The 21,220-nt window shown below is 41.3% G+C and overlaps 1 protein-coding gene across 5 annotated transcripts; it reads right to left on the bottom strand.

Annotated features, from left to right (window-relative positions):
* Positions 1 to 331: 331 nt before the first annotated feature.
* LOC138210303 (serine/threonine-protein kinase N2-like) lies at positions 332 to 20,933 on the bottom strand. Of its 5 annotated transcripts, none has more exons than XR_011179248.1 (21): positions 19,921 to 20,933; positions 19,540 to 19,699; positions 17,875 to 18,026; positions 16,328 to 16,550; positions 15,107 to 15,235; positions 14,034 to 14,143; positions 11,536 to 11,679; positions 11,157 to 11,232; positions 10,826 to 11,018; positions 9,638 to 9,773; positions 8,879 to 8,931; positions 8,635 to 8,692; positions 8,458 to 8,549; positions 7,730 to 7,906; positions 7,511 to 7,573; positions 7,351 to 7,427; positions 6,337 to 6,479; positions 6,028 to 6,135; positions 4,362 to 4,442; positions 3,993 to 4,264; positions 332 to 2,457 (listed from the first exon to the last, which is right to left on the bottom strand). XR_011179248.1 is itself a non-coding variant. In XM_069169371.1 (21 exons), exons 3-21 carry the CDS (start codon positions 19,691 to 19,693, stop codon positions 4,061 to 4,063), a joined length of 2,373 nt encoding a protein of 790 aa, XP_069025472.1. In that variant the 5' UTR covers positions 19,694 to 19,699; positions 19,921 to 20,048; positions 20,133 to 20,933; the 3' UTR covers positions 332 to 4,060. The 5 variants fall into 5 exon arrangements, 4 of the variants coding, with proteins under 4 accessions (XP_069025472.1, XP_069025474.1, XP_069025471.1 ...); XM_069169371.1 differs by having other exon boundaries at positions 332 to 4,264; positions 19,921 to 20,048; positions 20,133 to 20,933; XM_069169373.1 differs by having other exon boundaries at positions 332 to 4,264; positions 19,540 to 19,680.
* Between the last annotated feature and the right edge of the window lie 287 nt (positions 20,934 to 21,220).

Genomic DNA, 21,220 nt, shown 5'->3' on the forward strand with positions numbered 1-21,220 from the left:
TCAGCAGCATCAACTTAAAGTGCGAGAACAGCAACGCTGCCGGACGGTCCCGGTCCAGTTTCCTCTGAAACAGGCGGACACTCAGTTTGAAGACAGCAGTCCTGTTTGTTTAAAGAGCAACTTAACACCCAGAAACAGACTCATTCACATAAAAACACAAATCTAAAACCTGCATGGATTTAAATATTCTGTAAAACAAACAGTGATGCATAAGGAGGGTAGAGATGTCGTTTATGATGCCAGTCTGTGAGCACCATCCTCTTTCAAAATAAAAGCTGGTAACAGTGACTGACGAGCATTTGGTGTCTATAGTTCAAAAAAATGACATAAATCAAATCAAAATTTGTTTATTTGCTTTTAAGTGATGCAGCCAACATACTTTTTTTCAGAGTGACCATGACTGACTAAAAGTACGCTGTAAAAAACGAACCTGCATGCAGAGTCCTTTCATATGTTGATGTGCGGCGTGATTGGTGCTTACAATTGTTCTGAAGTCAGATCATATCTATTCTGACAAGAGATCAATAAAGAAATAAAGAGCATCTCGGGATAAAAAGGATCTTTTTTACACTGAAGGCCGCACAAAACAAACAAGAGTTACAGACTTTATTTGTGTTCTTATAAAATATAAATAAAATAAAAATAAGTTGAAAATGATCAAAATAAAGTTGAAGTGTAACAAGTGTCAAGTTACTCTTAATGTCTTTAAACTCTGCGTCTGCCTCTCCTCTTCTTGTACTGCCCTGACATCATTAGAGCTCAGTATCACGTCATATGATCTGCTAAATTAAAAAAATACGGATATTTTCTCACTATTATGGCTATATTAGATTATCTATGGCTTCTTTTATACCGCTAGCGATTAACAGGATTTCTAGTGCACACGATCACCACGGTGCCATGCACTTCTACGGTCGGAGCAGAAGACGGCTGCTCGGGAGGAGGATGACTGACTGATGTGGGAATGACTTGACAAATATATGAAACATTTCCTTGTTGGATTTAACATCATTTTTCAAAAATAAAGGTTTAAAAACCAGAATCGGGTCAACTTTGTTTCATTTGCTTGGTCAAGGCAGTGGGCAAAGCCTGTCACAGTGATGCATAGAGATGGCAGCACATACTGAACCTCTGAAGATGAATTCTTTAAAGAAATGTGATGAGCAAAGGCCACGAAGCAAAGCTGGACCTGAGTCCAACACACGGGGGGCTCGGAGAGGAGACGACCGCTTACAAGTGCTACGAACAGGATTTATTTAAATCTATAAGTAATCTGAATACTGTTGAAGTTGGATTTTTGCTGAACTGTTCATCCAAATTTGTGAGAAAGTTTCACCTTTTTTTAAAAAACAACAACAACTAATACATCTCCTCCATCTTGTGGAGGGACTCTGTCAGAACTGTTTTAGTTCATGTTGTCGACATTTGTAATTAACACAGAACACCGTTCACAGAAACACTGTCAGGCTGCAGCCAACAATTATTTTCATCCTCAATACAGCTGACGGTAATTTTCTTCTTTTGACAGATTTTTAATTCATTTTCAGTCTGAGCAACTTTCCAAAAACCTAAAACTGTTGCAAAAGTGTAAATATTTATGTTTGATATGTTGGCAGCTTTTGTCAATTTATGATGAAGCAATTCTTTAAATTGTTGAAGATTAATGCAGATCATGTTTCTTGTTTTTTAAACTTGATGAGGATGAAACTGAGTCGGTGTTTGCGTACTGACATCAGGAGGATACCTCGTTAGTTCAGCCGTCTCTAACTGCTGATTAACAGCTGCTGTGTCGACGATTAGAGACCAACTAATCCCATTTTTAACTTTGTAACTTTGCCGAGTTTGTGACTGATGCTCCAAAACTGAAACTGAAACCGGCATTAAGTGACAATGATCATTTTATTCGTCTCTGAGTCAACATCCAGCAGCTTCCAGACGTATAAACTTCTGGTGTCTTAGATGCAAAATTAACAAAATTAACAAATGTACCATAGAGCTGCTGTCAATCAAGGTTTTCTGTGTGCTGTTTTGACTCGTATGTAGGAAATGATCCATTAATGGATCACTGAAATCCAACTACAGAGAGGAGTAAAGATGTGGAGGAAGCGGTGACACTGTAACGTCATGAACTCTTCAAGCTTCCCTGTATCTGGCCGTCAGATGGGTTTCATCCGTCCACCGTTTCATCAGACATAAATAAAGTGTGGCAGCAGGAGGAGACGGTGGACGTGTCCTGCTGCAGACCGACGCTCAGACATTATAAAGGGCTACAATCACTTTCTCTGCTCCGGTTAAAAACAACAAAGATGCTGCCGAGCCGTTGTGTCGACGGTCGGCTGTCGGTTGGATGACGAGGGAGAACAGTCGGTGTTATTAGCCATGGAAGTGTTGAGTCGAGGTTAGCGGTGACTGAGCTGCAGAAACATCCACAGTGTCCAGATCAGGGGGGCGAACTTCCTTTAAAGGGTAACGAAGAAAATTTGTTCCTGTTCCAGAGGATCAAGTGATCATTTACAGAATATCTGCAGGGGCTTAAAGTTAAAGATTTCTCTTCACAACCCAACAGTTAGTTCTGAAATGTTGAACTGTTCCTTTCAATTATTGATTCGTTGTGTTTTGCTTCCAAGAGTCTGAAGTGAGGCCTTAAAAAAAACGTGTTTACGTGCTAACAACCCCGTTTCCAAAAGAAGTTGGGACACTGTGTAAGATGTAGATAAAAACAAAATGCTATGATTTGTAAATTGCATAAACCCATATTTAATGGAAAATAGACAAAAGACAACATACCAAATGTTGAAACTGAGGAATTCGTTGTTTTATGAAAAATAAATGCTCATTTTGAATTTGATGACAGCAACCGGTCTCAAAAAAGCTGGTACAGGGGCAACAAAAGACTGGAAAAGTTGTGTGACAAAAAAAAACAAACACCTGGTGAAACATCTGACAACTAATTATGTTACCATGGCAACAGATCAGTAACATGATTGGGTATAAAAAGATGATTTCAGAGAGGCAGAGTCTCTCAGCAGTGAAGATGAGGAGAGGTTCACCACTCTGAAAGACTGTGTTGGAAAATAGTTCAACAATCTAAGAATAATGTTCCTCAACGTAAAACTACGAAGAATTAGTGGACTTCATCGTCTACGGTTCATAATATCATTAAAAGATTCAGAGAATCTGGAGAAATCTCTGAACACAAGGGACAAGGCTGAAAACCAATATTGGATGGTGGTGATCTTCGGGCCCTCAGGCAGCACTGCATTAAAAACACACTATTCTGGAGTGGAAATCACTGCATGGGCTCAGGAACACTTGTGAAAACCATCGTCTGTGAACACAGTTCGTTGAAATCCTATATAAGGCCAGAATGGGATAACATTTCACTTCCAAAACTCCAACAACTAGTCTCCTCAGTTCCCAAACATGCTGTAAAACAAAGTGATGCAACAAAGTGGTAAACTTGATCCCGTCCCAACTTTTTTGAGACATGTTGCTGCAATCAGATTCATAATGAGCACATATTTTTAATAAAACAATACAATTTCTCAGTTTCAACAGGTGATATGTTGTTTATGGTCTATTTTTAATCAAATATGGGTTTATGTTATTTGCAAATCATTGCATTCTGTTTTTATTTATATTTCACACAGTGTCACAACTTTTTTTGGAAACGGAGTTATAAAAGTTATAAAACAGTAAAAGGAAGCAAATCCTCATGTTTGTAGCAGCAATCAGCAAATGTTCAATATTTATTTAGTACTTGATAAAGAATTCCAATCAGTTATTTAAAATGGCAGTAATTAATTTTATGCCAAATGACTGATTAATTAATCAATTTATCCAGCACTGGACCGAAGGCAGCAGTTTTAAAAAGCTCTGTCTTTGCAGCTCTTTCTACACAATTAAACAGGGCTGGTTGATTACTTTTCACGTTTTTATCAAACCATATAAAGCTACTCGTCATATAAATGTACATGATCACGGTTGGTTACCTGTCTCGGTGGACAGTAACGTGGACCAGCTGCTGGTAGTTTCCCACCTGGTCTGTGCAGCTCTCATTTCACCCGTGTAGGGCGCAGAAGTCGAAGTCTGCGAAGGCCTCCTGCTGCTCGGAGGAGAGCGTGAAGGGCTTGGACGGAGGCGACAGGACCGGCTGCAGTCGCGTGAACTCGCTGTCGAAGTTGCTGACGTCGACGGACTCTTTGATTGACGGCAGGAACGGCGGCTTCAGTTTCTTGGCCAGCAGCGCTTCCCAGTCGATGGTCTAAACAAACACAAAGTGAATACAAAGATGTTCAGAGGTTGAACAGTTAACTTTTTATCTGAGAGGAAATGTTGGATGAAGAAGGAGAGTGATTCACCTCAAAGAATTTCTCCCCTTTGACCTCGTTTGCGTCCCTCTCTCCGGCTCCGAGCCTCTTCAGCGGGTTCTTCTTCAGCAGCTGGAAACAGAAGAGGTTTGTTGTAGAAAACAATCAGATCCCTGCTCGACTGGTAGATTACACATCTGATTGTTGCAGCTGAAACTCTCAGATTAACATTTTCAACAACAAATATTATCCTATATTCTATTTGAGATCTGCAGACGTTCATAAATACCAAATTATGGTATGTTGAATTAAAGAAATTGGATATAACATGATTTATTATGCTTTGTGATGAAGTGGCTACACGCCCAGGGTGAAAGTCAGCTGGGATATCCTCCAAACCAATCGTGTTCAGAATAAAGGGGATGGATGGATGGATGGATGGATGGATGGATGGATGGAAGGAAGGATGGATGGATGGATGGAAGGAAGGATGGATGGATGGATGGAAGGAAGGATGGATGATGGATGGATGGATGGATGGATGGATGATGGATGGATGGATGATGGATGGATGGATGGATGGATGGATGATGGATGGATGGATGGATGGATGGATGGATGGAAGGAAGGATGGATGATGGATGGATGGATGGATGGATGGATGGATGGATGGATGGATGGATGGATGGATGGATGGATGGAAGGAAGGATGGATGGATGGATGGAAGGAAGGATGGATGATGGATGGATGGATGGATGGATGGATGGATGGATGGATGGATGATGGATGGATGGATGGATGGATGATGGATGGATGGATGGATGGATGGATGGATGGATGGATGGATGGATGGATGGATGGATGGATGGATGGATGATGGATGGATGGATGGATGATGGATGGATGGATGGATGGATGATGGATGATTCATTGGACAACCCGGTTTCCAAAGAAGTTGGGAAGCTTTGTAAAATGGAAATAAAACCAGAATGTGATGTTTGCGAATCATGTAAATCCATATTGAACTGAAAATAGACCAAAGACAACATATCAAATGTTGAAACTAAGAATTTGTATTTATGCTCATTTTGAATATGAAGTTGGGACCGGGGCCACAAAACACTGAAAAAGTTGTCTAATGCAAAAAAAACAACTTTTTTGCAAATGAGGTTGTAATGAATGGGTTTTTACATTTTATTTTATTAAGTACCAAAAACCTTCAATAAAACGTGTATTTATTCATTTTTGTGTATATTGTTTGTGTGTGTATTTATACATTGGTATTTTATTTATTTTTTATACTTTTTCTAAAAATATTTCTTCTTATTTTTATTATGCGTGTATTTTGTACCTTTTTTTCCGAACTGTGTTGTCATGCTGCTGCGACGACTGAATTGCCCCACTGCGGGAATAATAAAGTCTAAAACCTTATCTTATCTTATCTTAAAACATCTGAACAATATATACAGTATTTTTTTACTTTAAACCTGCTAAAGGATAAAGTTAAGGGTAAAGTCAGTTTAAGGAGTTAATTATTCTGATCTTTCTTTCTGATTAGCACATATTTCATAAAAAGCCAACTCAGCACATACAGTACGTGACATAAAGGTGTTATTCTTGCATGCACCACATCAGTAAACTGCACGAGTATTCAGGATTCAGGATTCAAGATGCTCATTTGATTGTTCGTGAAGAGAGAAGATGATGTCATGTTACCTTCTGGATGATGGCGACAGCATCAGGAGGAAGAGAAGGTGGATACTGCACATCATCGTTGACGATGCTGTCGAACACCTCCTCCTCATCTTCACCAGGGAACGGAGACTAGCAGCGGAGCAGAAAGATGCTGAGTCAGCCGTTTCACTTTGTATTGATAAGTAAATCATTTATAGCTTGTAATTCAAACATTAAAATATGGACAGATTAAATCAGAAAGAAAAATCCTGTGTTAGAAAAAAGGGGCCGTAAAAGCAGAAGGGGGCGGAGCTTCAGCGGTCTACTGAGAACTGAATATGCGCCAACAACCTCTCCAACCAGCATCTCGTAGATGAGGACGCCCATCCCCCACCAGTCCACCGCGCGGGTGTAGTTGTCGTCTGTCAGGACCTCCGGAGCCAGAAACTCTGGAGTGCCGCAGAAAGTCGAGGTCCGATCTCCGTGACCCATCCCTGTGTCGGGACAGGACAGTCATCACAGGTCAACCCATCAGGAGCCGGGAGTCGGCTTTCAATCAGGGATCATAAAGACGAATAATTAGAGCCTCTATGTCGGGGGAGACACACAGAGATCAGAGGACAGAAACACAGCAGAGATGCTCACACTGAGCTGGAAACAAACGGCTGCTCAGAAATTTGGTCAATAACACAAATACAAGATTTTTGGCAGGACTGCAACAGAGGGGGCGGGGCTATAAGTTCCACTGAATGCGGCGACTTTTACAATTAAAAGAAAGAAAAGAATGAATGCTTTACACGTATGTGAACCACAGATGAAGGGACGTGATGTGATACGGTGATACGTGGACAGACAGAAAATAAGGAACTGAGGAAAAGTAAGCAATAAACATTGTTTTTGTGAGCTTCATTAATTGAAAAAATAAAGAAATGGACATAGAAAAAAACATGCACTGAAATGAAGATGTGATAAAAAAAAAAAAAAAAAGAAGAAAAAAGTGTGTTTTCACATAATAGAAGCTGATTTAGCTGGTTTGGGTGGAGCTCAGCTGTGTGAATAAATACTACCAAACATGAGCAGCTCTCAGACACTTTCATTTTGTCAAAGTAGCTCTCAGAGTAAAAAAGGTTGGAATTCCCTGATCTATGTGCTGCTTTGACTTACAGCAGCATCAATGTGACTTCAATAGAAAACATCAAGCGTGCTGCTAATTATTCTGACTCAGATACTCAAACCAACACGGGGATAATTGAGTATTGAGAATTCTATAAATCAGTCAAGTTGCAGTGAAGTGATGAATCAAACATAAGTTGTATTTGGTTTGAAAGTAGAAGAGTCAGGTGACAATAAACAAACTCAACTCACCTTCTTTACAAAGTCCAAAGTCTGTGATTTTCACAAATCCATCTGCATCCATCAGCAGGTTGTCCAGCTTCAGATCTCTGTCATAAAACACAAAGCAGGTCCAGTGAAAGCTGCAGTTTGTTTGCAGTCACATGACGTCACTTTGGCCGGTGCGACCTACCGATAGATGATTTTATTCAGATGCAGGAACTCTAAACCCAGCAGGACGCATGCAGAATAAAACCTGCACACAACAACAACAACAACAACAACAGATGTTGAATTATTGATTATAATAATGAATGAAAACACACTTGCTGCACCACAATGCTCTTAAATGAGATAAATAGCATATATGCTAACAGCGGAGAATCTTTAGAGGGCAGGAGGACGGTCACACCTGGTCTGGGCCTCCGAGAAGACGTTGTTGTGGATGTGGATCATGAGGTCGCCGCCGGGTAAATACTCCATGACGAAGCAGACGTGGTCGCTGGTCTGGAAGCAGCCGTGCAGGTTGACCAAGAACGGATGTCTGGACGCGTTGATCATCTCAAAGATCCGCTTCTCGCTCATGAGGCTGCAGAATAATGTCCCAGATTAGCGCGAGTCACTCTGAACTCAGACCCGGAGGACGCGGTGACACCTTTAAAAACTTGTCCTGTTAGGTTTTAACTCGTATTGAGGAACGTGTCCACAAGTAAACCAATCAACCAATGGTTGCAGAGCGTGAAATAGACACGCCGGTCCACTACAGCAAAACGTGAAATAGACACGCTTTGGCCTCTCTAGGCATGAAAGTTACACGTTCTGGAAGTGTGAAACTTGCATGTAAATGTCATGTGACGCAGGATCATGTGACCGAGGTCCCGCTACAGAGACAACAAAGGAGATGTTTTGGCAGTACTAGGCCGCAGACAGCTGACATGGCAGAAAAGCTTTTCCTGATAAAACCTTTCCCAAAGCCCTCATACATTTACTTACGATACATTAGGATCATTGGTAAGCACATGGTTGGGGTTACGAAACAATCCGAATCCCAACCTGTTGTTTTAGCTATAAGTGAAATTTTCCTGTAAATCACATGGTTTAATTTTTGTCCACAGCAGGAAAACATGTAGCTTTACTCACCTGTCCACTTCATCCCGAGTCACGATGTCTCTTTTCTTCAGGGCTTTGATGGCGTACAGTTTTCCCGTCTTCTTAAACTCCGCCAGAAGGACCTGGACAGAAAACATTCACAATCACCTGGCTGAGGACAAACAGGAGAAGTTCTGGACGAGCTCGACAACTTTAAAAAGCTGTTACCTTCCCAAAGTGTCCTCGGCCCAGAACGGAAATATACATGAAAGCTTCCATCTGCATCCTCGTGAGACAAAAAAAGACCAAAAAAAGACTTCAGCCTTAACTTTCAGAGTGTGATGGTGTCTGTGTGTCTGTGTGTGTGTGTGTGTGTGCGTGTGTGTGCGTGTGTGTGCGTGTGTGTGCGTGTGTGTGTGTGTGTGTGCGTGCGTGTGTGCGTGTGTGTGTGTGTGTGTGTGTGTGTGTGTACTTTAGAGCTGAGACAGGCTGATCTTCACTTCCCTCCGTGTTGTTTATGGACGACTGCAAAGAGAGACAAAGTTTGGAACATTTTACTGTCCAGAAACCAAATCACAGCTCGATCAATCAAACTTTTTCTGTTTTCTGTCTCCTTGTCTACTGGATCCATCCAGAGCATCAACGATCGTCTTTACTAAAAGAGACTGATGCTTCCCTCTCTGTTGAGTTTGGAGAGACTTTCTTCACATTAAAGAGTTGTTTGTAATCGTAAGATCCCACAGAAGAAGCTGTGAATCTTTTTTTTTTTAAAGCTGAAATCATGTGAGGGCAATAATCATTTGTGTGATCTGGTGGATTACATCAAAACAACTCTACATAGTACGTCTTAGCATACGAGGTAACAAATAATGTTTGATCCCAGATCCCAACAAACCAAATGTATGTTGGCGAGGAATGATGTGGGACGAATGCAAGTTTAGAGAAAACACACAACATACTATGCAGGTTACAGGTTCAGCCTTTAGCAAATATAATTTATTTAAATACAACTGTTCCAACTTTGACAACAGTAAACATGAAGGAATCTAAAGTTTCATACAGAAAATGTAGTCGTTGCAGCTGCATTTGCAGATTTTAGAAAAACGTCTTTCCTGTACTTGTTCACTTTTAAAAATAGAGCCAAACGAAATGTGGGACGTCGTCTCGAGATGTGGGAGATGGGATGAAAACGCTATGCAGTCCCACATAAAGATGTTTTTGTTGCATTTACCAGCTGTTCTCGCAGCGCAGGCACAGACGATGTTTGGTGAGGTGCAGTGAGGACGCCGGAGGTGTCGTCTGCCTGGTCGCGGCCGGTGGGAGACGGCTGATCTCCAGCGATGCTGAGTCGGATGACTGGAGCGTCGCTGCACAGATCAGTGGCGGAAGAAGGATTCAGACGGTTCACTTCAGAGCACCAATATGTCAGTAATAAATACTTCATTTCAGTGTTTTTCAAGAGTATTTCCAGAAAACATACCTCAAATATCAACAGTAAAATGTCCTTTGAAATGGATTACTATTATTATTATTATTACATCGCTTTACTACATTGTCAAAACTGATGTATGCTGTTTATTTTGTATGTAGTTAAGTCATTTAATCCAGTGGTTCTCAACCTATGGGTCGGGTCCCGCCAAAGGGTCACAAGATCAATTTGAAGAGTCGTGAGATGAATAATGAAATTAAAAGGAGAAGAAAAAATACTCAGTCCAAACTTCATATATGACTGGACCTCGTATTAAAATGCCAGAAGGCTGTAAATTTGAAAGGGATGCAGGAAGTCACGACATTTTGCACTCGCAATGCCGATCCCACTGTGACAGTCCAGCCAAAAACTAATTCTGCCACACACTATTCATTTTCTGGAGTTTCTTTGCTATTTTTTTGTGAAATATTGGATATTTTTCCTCTTTGGGCCTAAAACCGTAATTTTAATGAAATAAAGTGAGAAGTTTAGAAAATAAAACGTCTCTTTAGTGGAAATGTCAAAAACCCACAGACATGTTAAATTAGACAAATATACCAAACTAGATTTATTTTTTAAGTGTCAAAAAGATTTGGGAACCACTTAATCTTTCACAATTTATTGTATATTAGAAGCTTTTAATGTGTGAAATCTAGTTTTTACTGTAGAATGAGTGTGTTGGAGTTCAATATTTCCCTCTAAATTGTAGCAGAGTTCAAGTATAAAGTTATTTCCAACTGGAAAATAAGTTGGTCCATGGTATATATGTTATGCTATAGTTATAGTAAAGCCTGATATCTGCTGAGCTGTAATGCTTTGTCATAAAATAAAACCTAAAATCCAAACGCTAAATAAACATGGTGTTTCATGTCTTGTGAACGAGATGGAGAGGAGAAGCGTGTTTTACACTTCACTATCTGACGCCGTGTAAAACCTGAGGATGTTTCTGACCTCGGCAGTGAGGTGGTGCTCTGAGGCTCCTTGTCGGCGGGGTGTGCGGCGTTGTTGGCCACCAGGTCGAGGGTCGTGGACAGAGAGCAGCTGAACGTGGTGAAGGAGCTGTAGCGAGGCAGGATGTTCATCATCAGATGACCCCACGTGGCAAAGTTCATGTTCATCTGGGCAGCTCTCAGAAAGTTCTTCCCTGAGGAGCAAAACAAGTGTGTGAAGCCACAACAGGTAAAGAAAGTGACATGTTCAAATATTTTAACAGCACCGAGTTACACTGCAGAAACAAATACACAATAAGCATGACTTCAATGTGCAGGTTGTGCGTGTGCACCTCTCTCTTTAGTGAAGATGCAGCGCTGACGTCTCAGTTTCGGCTGCCACTCGACCACAGTGTCAATAAATCGAAGCTGTAAAACACACAGAAAATAAATTCATTCTTAGTATGTCAACATGCAGTAAAAAACAGTCGAGCACAAAAACAAAACATTTCCAAGTACAAAAGTAGAAACAATGAGCTCAACAGTGTTTTTCAGTCCATTCAAATAATGAGAAGATGGTATTGAATTATAGCTGAAGAACATATCTCAGCTCAGCTTTGTCTTTTCCTCGTCCTCTCGAATTGATCAAACAATGTCTTCGTTAGAAAACGTACGTGTGTGTGTGTGTGTGTGTGTGTGTGTGTGTGTGTGTGTGTGTGTGTGTGTGTGTACCTTGGTGTAGAGGAGGCCCTGCGGCTCCAGACGTAACTTCCTGTTGTTATTCGGACTGTCCATCATCTCTCCCAGTCGCAGGAACTTGACGGCACACATCGCCCTGCGGCCGCCCCAGAAGACGCTGACCTCCAGCTCTCGAGACTGTCGTCAGTTCAACAGAAGAACACAATCAGAAAAACTGTATTTTTACAGTCTGAGGGTTTAACTGGGGAGACGTAACGAATGAAGAAAATGGATGATGAATTTGCTCTTTGCTACTCAAAAGTAACATTTAATCTTGGTTTGATCCAGCTGCAGTTCAGTGTTTCATTTGTAAATGGATATTCAATCAATATTTCCAATTTGGAAAACACATTTTTACAAGATTTCAGGATTGTATTGTTTTTTTGGTTCCAACATTTACAAATGAAAATGCAGAACAGATAACACAAACAAACAAAAAAGCTTTTATCTTATTATCCCCAAACAGAAGGCATAATTTTACAGGATCATTTTTTTTTATAATAATGTCAAAAATGATCATAATTTTTTTTCTTTCTTTTTCTGATTTCAATGTTTTACTAGCATTTTTATTATTACATTAGCTCTGTTCCATTTCCTGATGACCTCTCAGCACCAAACAGGGTTTTAGTTGTTAACTTTTCTAATTAATGACCAAAAGTCTGTCATGAGGGACCCCTGCTGGCGTCAGACACAACTACAAACATAAACCTGTGCATACAGTCTGTGGTGCAGTGTATAGTAGTTGTTATATAAAAAAAAAAAGAAAATAGAAGGGCACAACATTGTGCAACAGCTTCCCCTGCTGGTCACAAAGAGGAATGACTTCATAAGGGTGAAATATGGAGTACGTGAATGGAGAGAATCCAAATCTTTTACTTAGTTAAATGTAGCATCATCCCAAAGTAAAAATTACTCCTGAATATTAAGTACTGTAGTATAAAATTATACTTCAGTACAATCAGCTGCAAAATGATGACGATAAAAAGAGTGCTGGAGATGCAGAATTACCTTTTTCTCATGACTTGAGTGTACCGATAAAAGTGGAACTACTTTTAAGTACTATATAATGCAAACTGCAGGGCAGCTAGTCAATAACATTTTATTTTTTGCATGTTGCATGTAAAACTTTAATGCAAAATGATCATTTTAATTTCCCTGTTCCAGCCTTTATCTGCCGGTAATGTTGATCTCTGCACCAGTGTCACAAAGTTCTGTGAATTCATCATACAAGGTGAACATAATGTCATGTATGCTACACAGGAACGAAACAGTTTCAAAATCACATTGTGTCTTTATAATTAAACGTTTTTAAATGTTAAAACAGGACAATCGAGACGACAATAAACACACTGTAGGCATTTACACAAAAATGACACTATAACTGCCATGGCAAAAAATACATCATTAAAATTGTGACAGCTAAAATGCTAAAAGATGAAATTTGAGTATACAGTGACATTTAAGCATTTCACACACACTTTCTAACTATCATCTGCCATGTGCCATGTCTGCAGCTGCAGCGTCAACTAAAGGTGTGTAAACGCTCCTCTATAAAACTGAAACTGAGTAACAAAGCGGTCTCAACTCAACGTGCAGTGGAGCTGCGTCAGGTGTCTCTGTGTGTTGAAGAGGACGGCGAGTTGTGAGTCGAACGTCTGAAAATCAAAATCAATTGTACATTTTCCACCTAAGTATCACGGCAAAGCGTGAAATAGACACGCCGGTCCACTGCAGCAAAAAGTGAAATAGCCACGCTTAGGCCTGTCTAGACGTGACAGTTACACGTTTTGAAAGCGGCAAACATACATGCGCGTAAATGTCATGTGACGCAGGATCATGTGAACAAGGAACCGCAACAGATGCAATAAATCACATTCTTTCACAGGATAAGAGGTCGGGAGGGGGAGGGGGGGGTAAACTAAATTTTCTTGTAAACCACACGGCTCTACACATGCGGTAGGTTTCATTTTCATCCACTACAGGAAAATGTGTAACTTTCACGCCTAGATAGACCAAAGCGTGGTTATTTTACGTTTTGCCGAAGTGGACCGGCGTGTCTATTTCACGTCTTACCGTGATACCGGGTTGACCTTTACGCTTTGCAATCATGAAGAAGAAACTTTCACACTCAAAAGACATTATGGTAAATTACATTATAACGATCTACATCAGGGGTCTCCGACCTTTGTACCTCTGAGACCTCCTGCGATCTACCGGTTAGACGTGACCGACTGGCTGCAGACCCACGATCTACATTATACACTGATATTTAAGTCTGACATTAGTAATGACGGTAAATAATAATGTAATACTGCTTTTGTTTTTTATTGTGGACATTAATTCTTAACTGCTGAGTTCAGTCGACAAATTTAACTGAAGCATATAATCAAAACTAAGCGTGTTTATGGGATGGTGAGCAGTCAGGTTTCTCCTGGTTAAAACCAGTGGAGACCCTGACGTGCTGCTGACTGTTAGTGTGTGACTGGACCCACCCGCTCCAGCTGGATGAAGAAGGTCTGATCCCAGCTCAGCCTGCTGACCGCTGCACGGCACGTCCGACCCACCATCCGGCCATCCAGCCGGAGCACCGCACTGACCTCTGCTGGGACACGGAGAATACGACCGAGAGTGACCTCAAACATAAAAACTCATTCATAGTAATACACTGACTGTAGACACCCAAAAATGACTGTGGATTTTCATCATTTTAAGTCTAGATATTGAGTCTATTCCCACGGAGACACGTACAAAAATTCAGCAGCAAGCAGGTCGTCCTCGTACTTCAAAAACTGCACACTGATAAAGACTTCATGCTTAGGTATCATTTATCTTCTCCGTTCAGTTTGAGGGAAATATTAAGTAAATGTCAACATCCTCGGCAAAGGACATAATTTAATTAAATGGAATAAGCCCACTGATAATAGTATATTAACCTCTAAACAAGCATTTCATACTTTAAATAAGCATTTTAATAAAGAAAATTTCAGAAAAACGTGTTAGAATATCTGTAAGTATCAAACGTACATCGATGGAAACAAAACAACAAATGACTTCAGAGAGCCACTTTGATTTAAGATTATTTTTATCAAACTTCTTACCAACCAGGTCAAATGTTTTTTCACACACATCTAAACGTGTAATCTACCCAAACTCATCTTCATATACAGCTGTCTGCATTTCTGTGTTTTACTATCTTTTAAATTGTAATTTTTTTTTTGCGTTGTTAATATTTCATGAGTTCCTTATAATCACGAAGGAGTCGGACAATGAATAACTAAAAATGCACCAACTAAATGTCTTTCTTACTATTAGAATTACTGCCAAAAAACTTCAATCTCTTAAGAGCCTATCTTTGGAAATCATTCAGAGACTGCAACTTTTTTCTGTTACTATATTAGTATTTACATTTTTACCTTTTGTTGCTGCAAGAACTGAACTGCGCTTGCCTCATTCTACTGAATCTTTATTAGGAAAATCAGAAACAAGCTAAACTTTGAGCAAAACCTTCAAACAAAACTACACAAAAAAACACTAAACGCTTTAAAAGTGCATAATGTGCACTCACGAGGAGACGTGTCGGTGTGGCGAGCCGCTGATGAGCTGTCGTCGGTGGGACTCGGAGGAGTTTCCTGCTCTGAGTCTGTCAGAGGTTTCAGTAAATCCTCACATCCCAGAAGCCTGACTTCAAGTTTACCTGGAAAGAACATTCAAAAACAGAAGATAACTCATTTTACAAAAACATCCTGAAATTCTTAAAAAAGAATCTGTTTGTTTTACATTTGTTGTTTGTTTGTTTTGCATTTCAAAATAAAACCTTGACACGTTGTCAGCACAGATAAATGTGTGGGGCTGCAGCCTCCCGTCAGCGATGTCTGGAGCTGCACGCTGCACTTTCACAGCCTCATTTTCCTCCTTTCACTGTCGTGCTGAAAGCTGTGGAGCGCAAATTCACCGCCAGTGTTTTCGCTGCTCTGAGACTCATTCTCATTATTCGCTGCCAACAGAGCAACTCCAGGATTTGTCTCCTGGTTACATCATCAAAAGGCTTTTTTTTTTTTTCCCCGTTTTTGCCTCGTGCAGGGAAAGACCAGCTTACAACTGAAGCGCCCAAAACCAACAGATTACATGTCCTGACTATCCACTGCCAGAGGTCAGTGTACGGTAAACCGTGCTCAAAACTGGGCACAAGAGAGAGGATGCATGTTAGATAGAACTAAAATATTAACTTGTTACATTTTTTCTTTAAAAGAAAAGTGATTTTGAAAATGACTGAAAAAAAAAATCATTTTTTTACAGCTCAGAATTTTCCAAGTGACTTCCCATAAATGTTCTTTGATGTTTTCTGGAAATAACTCTAATAATTAGAAAAATAGAGACAGCATTCGACTACTACAAAGCCATTAATTAATTCCACTAACAAAATGTGAAGGCGAGTACATAAAGAATAGAAATTCTGTAATAAATCAATTCATTTGGATTAAAAATGCAGCAGTTCTTTCAAGAAAAATGACTTTTACATAATTATTAGGGGAAATTATCAGGAAAATATTGACCCAAACAATAAAGTGGTACCCTGAAGAATCCCTCATCTCACACTTAAAAATCTGCCTTCATAGGAAACACAATGTTTCATTAAATCAAACGGATCTAAAAAGCCCCGTTGTTCACTACAGTGCATTTATTTTACCATTTAAATGCCTGAAAGTTTCCACACTGACATAAAAACTCCCCATCAGTCCCATGTTATGACAGCAGTGTTCAAAAACAGCCCAGCGTGTGTTGGTACCGGTCAAGGAGGCGGGTCTGATGGAGAAGATGGACGGCGAGGAGGACAGGGGACAGCCAGGACACCCAGGTCCGGGGTTTTGGGGAGACGTCGGTCCCTCGGAGGGGTCGAGCTCCGTCCCAGGCGGCTGCAGAGGCTCCGACTGCGTCTCCTTCGGGCATCTCTCCAGCGACAGCCGCAGAAGATCCAGCTTCTGGGAGGACTCCTGCACCCGCGACTGGGCCTGACAGGAAGATAAACATTGTGTTGTTATGTTTGGCCTGTTAAACATAGTGCTCTTTGGTATTTTGGGATGCGGTTAGTGGTCCTCCGCTTCCAACACAGACATTTCCCAGACTTTTGGATTTTAACTCGATCTGAAGATTTTTGCGATTATTTTGTGCTTTTGTTAATTATAGGACTTGAACTAATCAGGTAATACTCTGACCACAACTGAACAGGATCAAAAAGACTCTTTATTTTGGTTGCATATTAATGTCCTAACTTAACCCTTAAAAGGGTTATGTTGGCTGCATTAGACCATTCAATACAAACAATGAACACTGTATTACTAGTTTCCATTCAGTTTCCACGTGACACAGAAATGAAAATGCCACCTACGTTGTTTAATGTATTATAATAAAAATCGGCATTTATTTGCATCACGAGTACTGAATGATATTATTATAAGGTAACAGACTCATTCTCAACAACATTACTTCGAATTATTTTCAATTCAAATAATGCCAACTCTATTACACATTTTCATACTCCCACTAGTACTAATGTGTAAAACATTGTAAGGGACTACAGCTTGCATACACACTGGATTGGTCTTGAAAGGTTCCTCATGTGTGATTGGAGGCCTGTTTCAGAGGCCTGACAATAATTCAGTTATTACAAGAACGAAAATGAGTCTGGTTTAAGATACTGAATATCAGCACCAATCTATATATTTGTACCTAAAATATGTTTTAAGGGAAACCAAATATTGTCAACATATTATATGTCGCTAAAAGTTGTTCTCCAATACAGTTAACAGGTAAAACACAATAGGGTAACTTGATAACAAAAATCAATCCTGAGTACAGGCTGAATCTACCCCTGCATGTTTAGATTCAGATGTGCATTACAATCCAACCCGGTACCACAGCAAAACGTGAAATAGACACGCTGGTCCACGACAGCAAAACGTGAAATAGACACACTTGATCTGTCTAGGTGAGAGAGTTTAACGTTTTTTGTTCCTGTAGTGGATGAAAATGACACCTACTGCATACACACAGACATGTAATTTAAAGGAAAATTTAAGCTTTAGGAAAAACCCATGGTTGGGGTTCGTGACAGGGCCGAATTTATTTATGATTTATGTTACTTTTAAGTGTGCGTAAGTTTCACACTTACAAAACGTGAAACTGTCACGCCTAGAGAGGCTAAAGCGTGGCCATCTCACGTTTTGCTGAAGTGGGCGAAGAGGGCGTGTCTATTTCACGCTTTGCTGTGACACTTGGTTGTACAATCAGCCTTCTGCCTCCTCTAAAGTACAATCACTGGGTGGAGAGTCCTACCTCGGCCAGCGCCTTCTGGTCCAGCGACGAGATCCCTTCCAGTTGCTTCACCACGTCTTTGGCCAGCTCCAGAGCGTCTGTCTCTCTCTGCATGTAGTGCTGCAACTCTGCTAAACAGGCGTCCACAGGACTGACGGGGACCGGAGAGACCCCTGAGAGACGGAGGGAGAATTTCAGTAAAATAAGTCCTCATAGATCCTCACAGAAACTATTTTCATTCCTGCAACCAGTATTTGCAAAGCTGAAGTCAGCTGTTTGCTCTTAAATGTCAAGAAAAAGGTCTCAACACTGCGATTTGTGTGTGTCTGGCAATTAGCTGGTACTTATCTGAACGTGTGAAACCTGTAAAACGAGAGATTAAAAAGGATCGGGTCTGACCTGTTAATACAATGAGACCAGCAGGGAATAAAGAACAGTGAAATAAAATGGATTATTGTGGTGCTTTAATTGTGGTTTTGGTAATATTGATTTAAAAATGTTGATTTAATATTTCTTTACTAATTAAAACAAATGACTCAAACATTTGCTTCTTATCTGACATTTGGAAACACTGAGAATTAAAGTGCCTGCAGAAGCAAAGAGGATCTCAATTTCCTGCAGATCGCAATATTATAAGGAATCAATGAGAGGAAGGAGGTCAGGGGTCAGAGAAAGGAAAGAGGCGCTGAAGAAACTAAACTATCAAGTTACATTTCTCATATTTCAAATGCTAGGAATCATTTTGTAAGTTTCAGTTTTCAAATGGAACCAGTTCAGAATAAAATATCTCTTTTACTCGCTGCCTCAATTAATGCCGTTTCATTTTATATAGCAGGCAGAAGGAAGTAGAGCTCAAAATGGGCTTTAAATCAAGGTACTGATATCATCATCTAAATCCCTTTGAGGAGTCTAAAACTTGACTGAAACTAAACTAATACATTTGAATGACCCAAACCTCTTTCAAAGAATAGAAGCAGTGTCGCACATTACTGTCTTTAATTGAACTGAATCATTCTTTGAAGCAGAGCGTTTTCAAACCACATAATCTGGATTAACATCAGCAGGAAAGAAACATGTTAAATATTGATGATGTTTGTCATTTAATTTCTTTAATAGCAAGAATTTTTTTTTTTTTTTTACCAATTATCCGAATCACAACGCCTTCTATCCCCTTTTTAACTCATAAAAACAGAAGTTTTTGTAAATTGGAATTGCCCAGAAGAAAAGGAGGACGCTGACCTTTGACACTAAGTTGTTGTTGTTCTTTTACTTTTTTAAAACAGATTTTTTTTTTCCCTGCCACATATAAAAAAAAAATCAACCGTGTCATCCAGGATCTGATCAAACTTATTATCAATACCAACGATTGATTTATTTCCAAGTGGAGGCATCTTGTTTTCGGAGCCCATCATTACATCTGTACTGGTTCAATAAGAGATTTCAGATTTTGAGGTTTTTGATGCCTATAAATGGCACCACAGCTGTATTATTTCATTTTGTCATGATGTTTTCACTTGTTTCTTGTTTAATAAGCCAAGTTACTGAACAGTTAGTGATCTATTTCTGACTGAGCTACAAGCAGATGTGTCGCCAATGGCAACAGACACAAAAGAGCAATCTGACATTTCATGCACTTTTTCACATGCAGCACATCTTTCTGGGACCCTCTGAGGGAACAACTCTGACCTGCAGGAGTGGAGCCGTCACGGTCTCCGCCACCACCGTCACCATCACCGCCTCCTCCGCCGCTGCCAGCCTGGGTGACTTTGATAATCTGCAGTCGGATCAGCTCGATCTTGGAGCGGCTGTCCTGCAGCATCTGCTGAGCTGTGGACAACATCTGATCCTGGATAACGACATCACACCAAGAGACGACAAGCCTCACTTCATCACTGATCGGGGGTCAGGTGGGACCGGAGCACATTCACAGACAGCACACTGACAGTCCTGCGCACATAACTCTGTCTCCATACCGGACAAACACCAGAGCCACAAGAGGAGCCGGAGTAAGTGAAGGCAACATGTTCACGTCGGGTTGGAAACAGTATGACTTTGCACTTCACTCACCTCTGGCTGATTCCTGCTCCTTGCTGAATAAGGACTAATTTGTCATCCTCTGTGGAAGTGGAGGTGGTGGTGGAGGTGGTGGTGGGGAGGGGGGACTTCTCAGGTTGCGCCTCTCCACCTTCACTATCCTTGAAAACACAACAAGTCCCCTGTTGTTATGGTGCATTCACAGACACACTCTAACGGAGGGATCTTCTGATTGCAGCTCCTACATCTTGAGACCTGGATCGCGCAGCCTATCCCCTCGTTTGTTTTTGTCTCCCTGCAGCCTCCTGCGCAGCATCTCCTTCCCACTGCATCCTCATGCTCCGCTCTGTAACCAAATCCCTCCCTCTCTGTCTCTCTCTCTGTGTCTCCCTCTCTGTCTGTCTCTGTCTCTTTTATAGGGTTTCTTTCTGCAGAGGGACGACAGAGGTCCTCCTCGGTGCCAGCACTGCTGCTGCTGCTGCTCTGACAGCGCTCATCGCCTTGCTCAGGGCTCCGGCATTGGCTCGCTGTATGACCACATGTCCCTGCTCTGCAGACCAACCAAAAAGACAAACACAGAGCTCTCTACGGGACAAAAGCAGAGAGAAGCCTGCAGTGCTCAGAAGATTTGTTTAAAACCTGCTTTTACAAGATGACGCCGTGGAAGGCTTTAATAACCACATTTACAGACGTCCAACGTGCATCAGGGTGTAGGGGACACGAAGCAGCTGCTGGTGCACAGGACAGGGCTGTGGACAGAACAGGGCTGTGGACAGAACAGGGCTATGGACAGAACAGGACTGTGGACAGAACAGGGCTGTGGACAGAACAGGGCTGTGGACAGAACAGGGCTATGGACAGAACAGGACTGTGGACAGAACAGGACTGTGGACAGAACAGGGCTGTGGACAGAACAGGGCTGTGGACAGAACAGGGCTGTGGACAGAACAGGACTATGGACAGAACAGGGCTATGGACAGAACAGGTGCACTGCCGGGACCGTGAATGTTTACATGCATTCATGACAGCTCTGTGACGGCGGACGTCCTTCTCCTCCTCCTCCTTCTCCTCCTCCTCCTCCTCCTTCTCCTCCTCCTTCTCCTCCTCCTCCTTCTCCTCCTCCTCCTCCTTCTCCTCCTCCTTCTTCTCCTCCTCCTCCTTCTCCTCCTCCTTCTCCTCCTCCTCCTCCTTCTCCTTCTCCTCCTCCTTCTCCTCCTTCTCCTCCTCCTCCTTCTCCTCCTCCTCCTTCTCCTCCTCCTCCTCCTCCTCCTTCTCCTCCTCCTTCTTCTCCTCCTCCTTCTCCTCTTCCTCCTTCTCCTCCTCCTCCTCCTCC

Source organism: Embiotoca jacksoni, unplaced genomic scaffold, assembly GCF_022577435.1.
Source record: "Embiotoca jacksoni isolate LCO1_2020_lvr unplaced genomic scaffold, fEmbJac1.0.p SCAF_44, whole genome shotgun sequence".
Lineage (NCBI taxonomy): Eukaryota > Metazoa > Chordata > Actinopteri > Embiotocidae > Embiotoca > Embiotoca jacksoni.

What these genes read in the sequence shown, in the direction of transcription:
- LOC138210303 (XM_069169371.1), bottom strand. Translation starts at nt 19,693, where the DNA reads ATGTTGTCCACAGCTCAGCAGATGCTGCAGGACAGCCGCTCCAAGATC. An exon ending in ACCAGAAGGCGCTGGCCGAG is followed by an intron (nt 16,551 to 17,874) that starts GTAGGACTCTCC and finishes TCTTCCTGTCAG; the next exon opens with GCCCAGTCGCGGGTGCAGGA. An exon ending in GCCGAGGACACTTTGGGAAG is followed by an intron (nt 8,550 to 8,634) that starts GTAACAGCTTTT and finishes TTTTCTGTCCAG; the next exon opens with GTCCTTCTGGCGGAGTTTAA.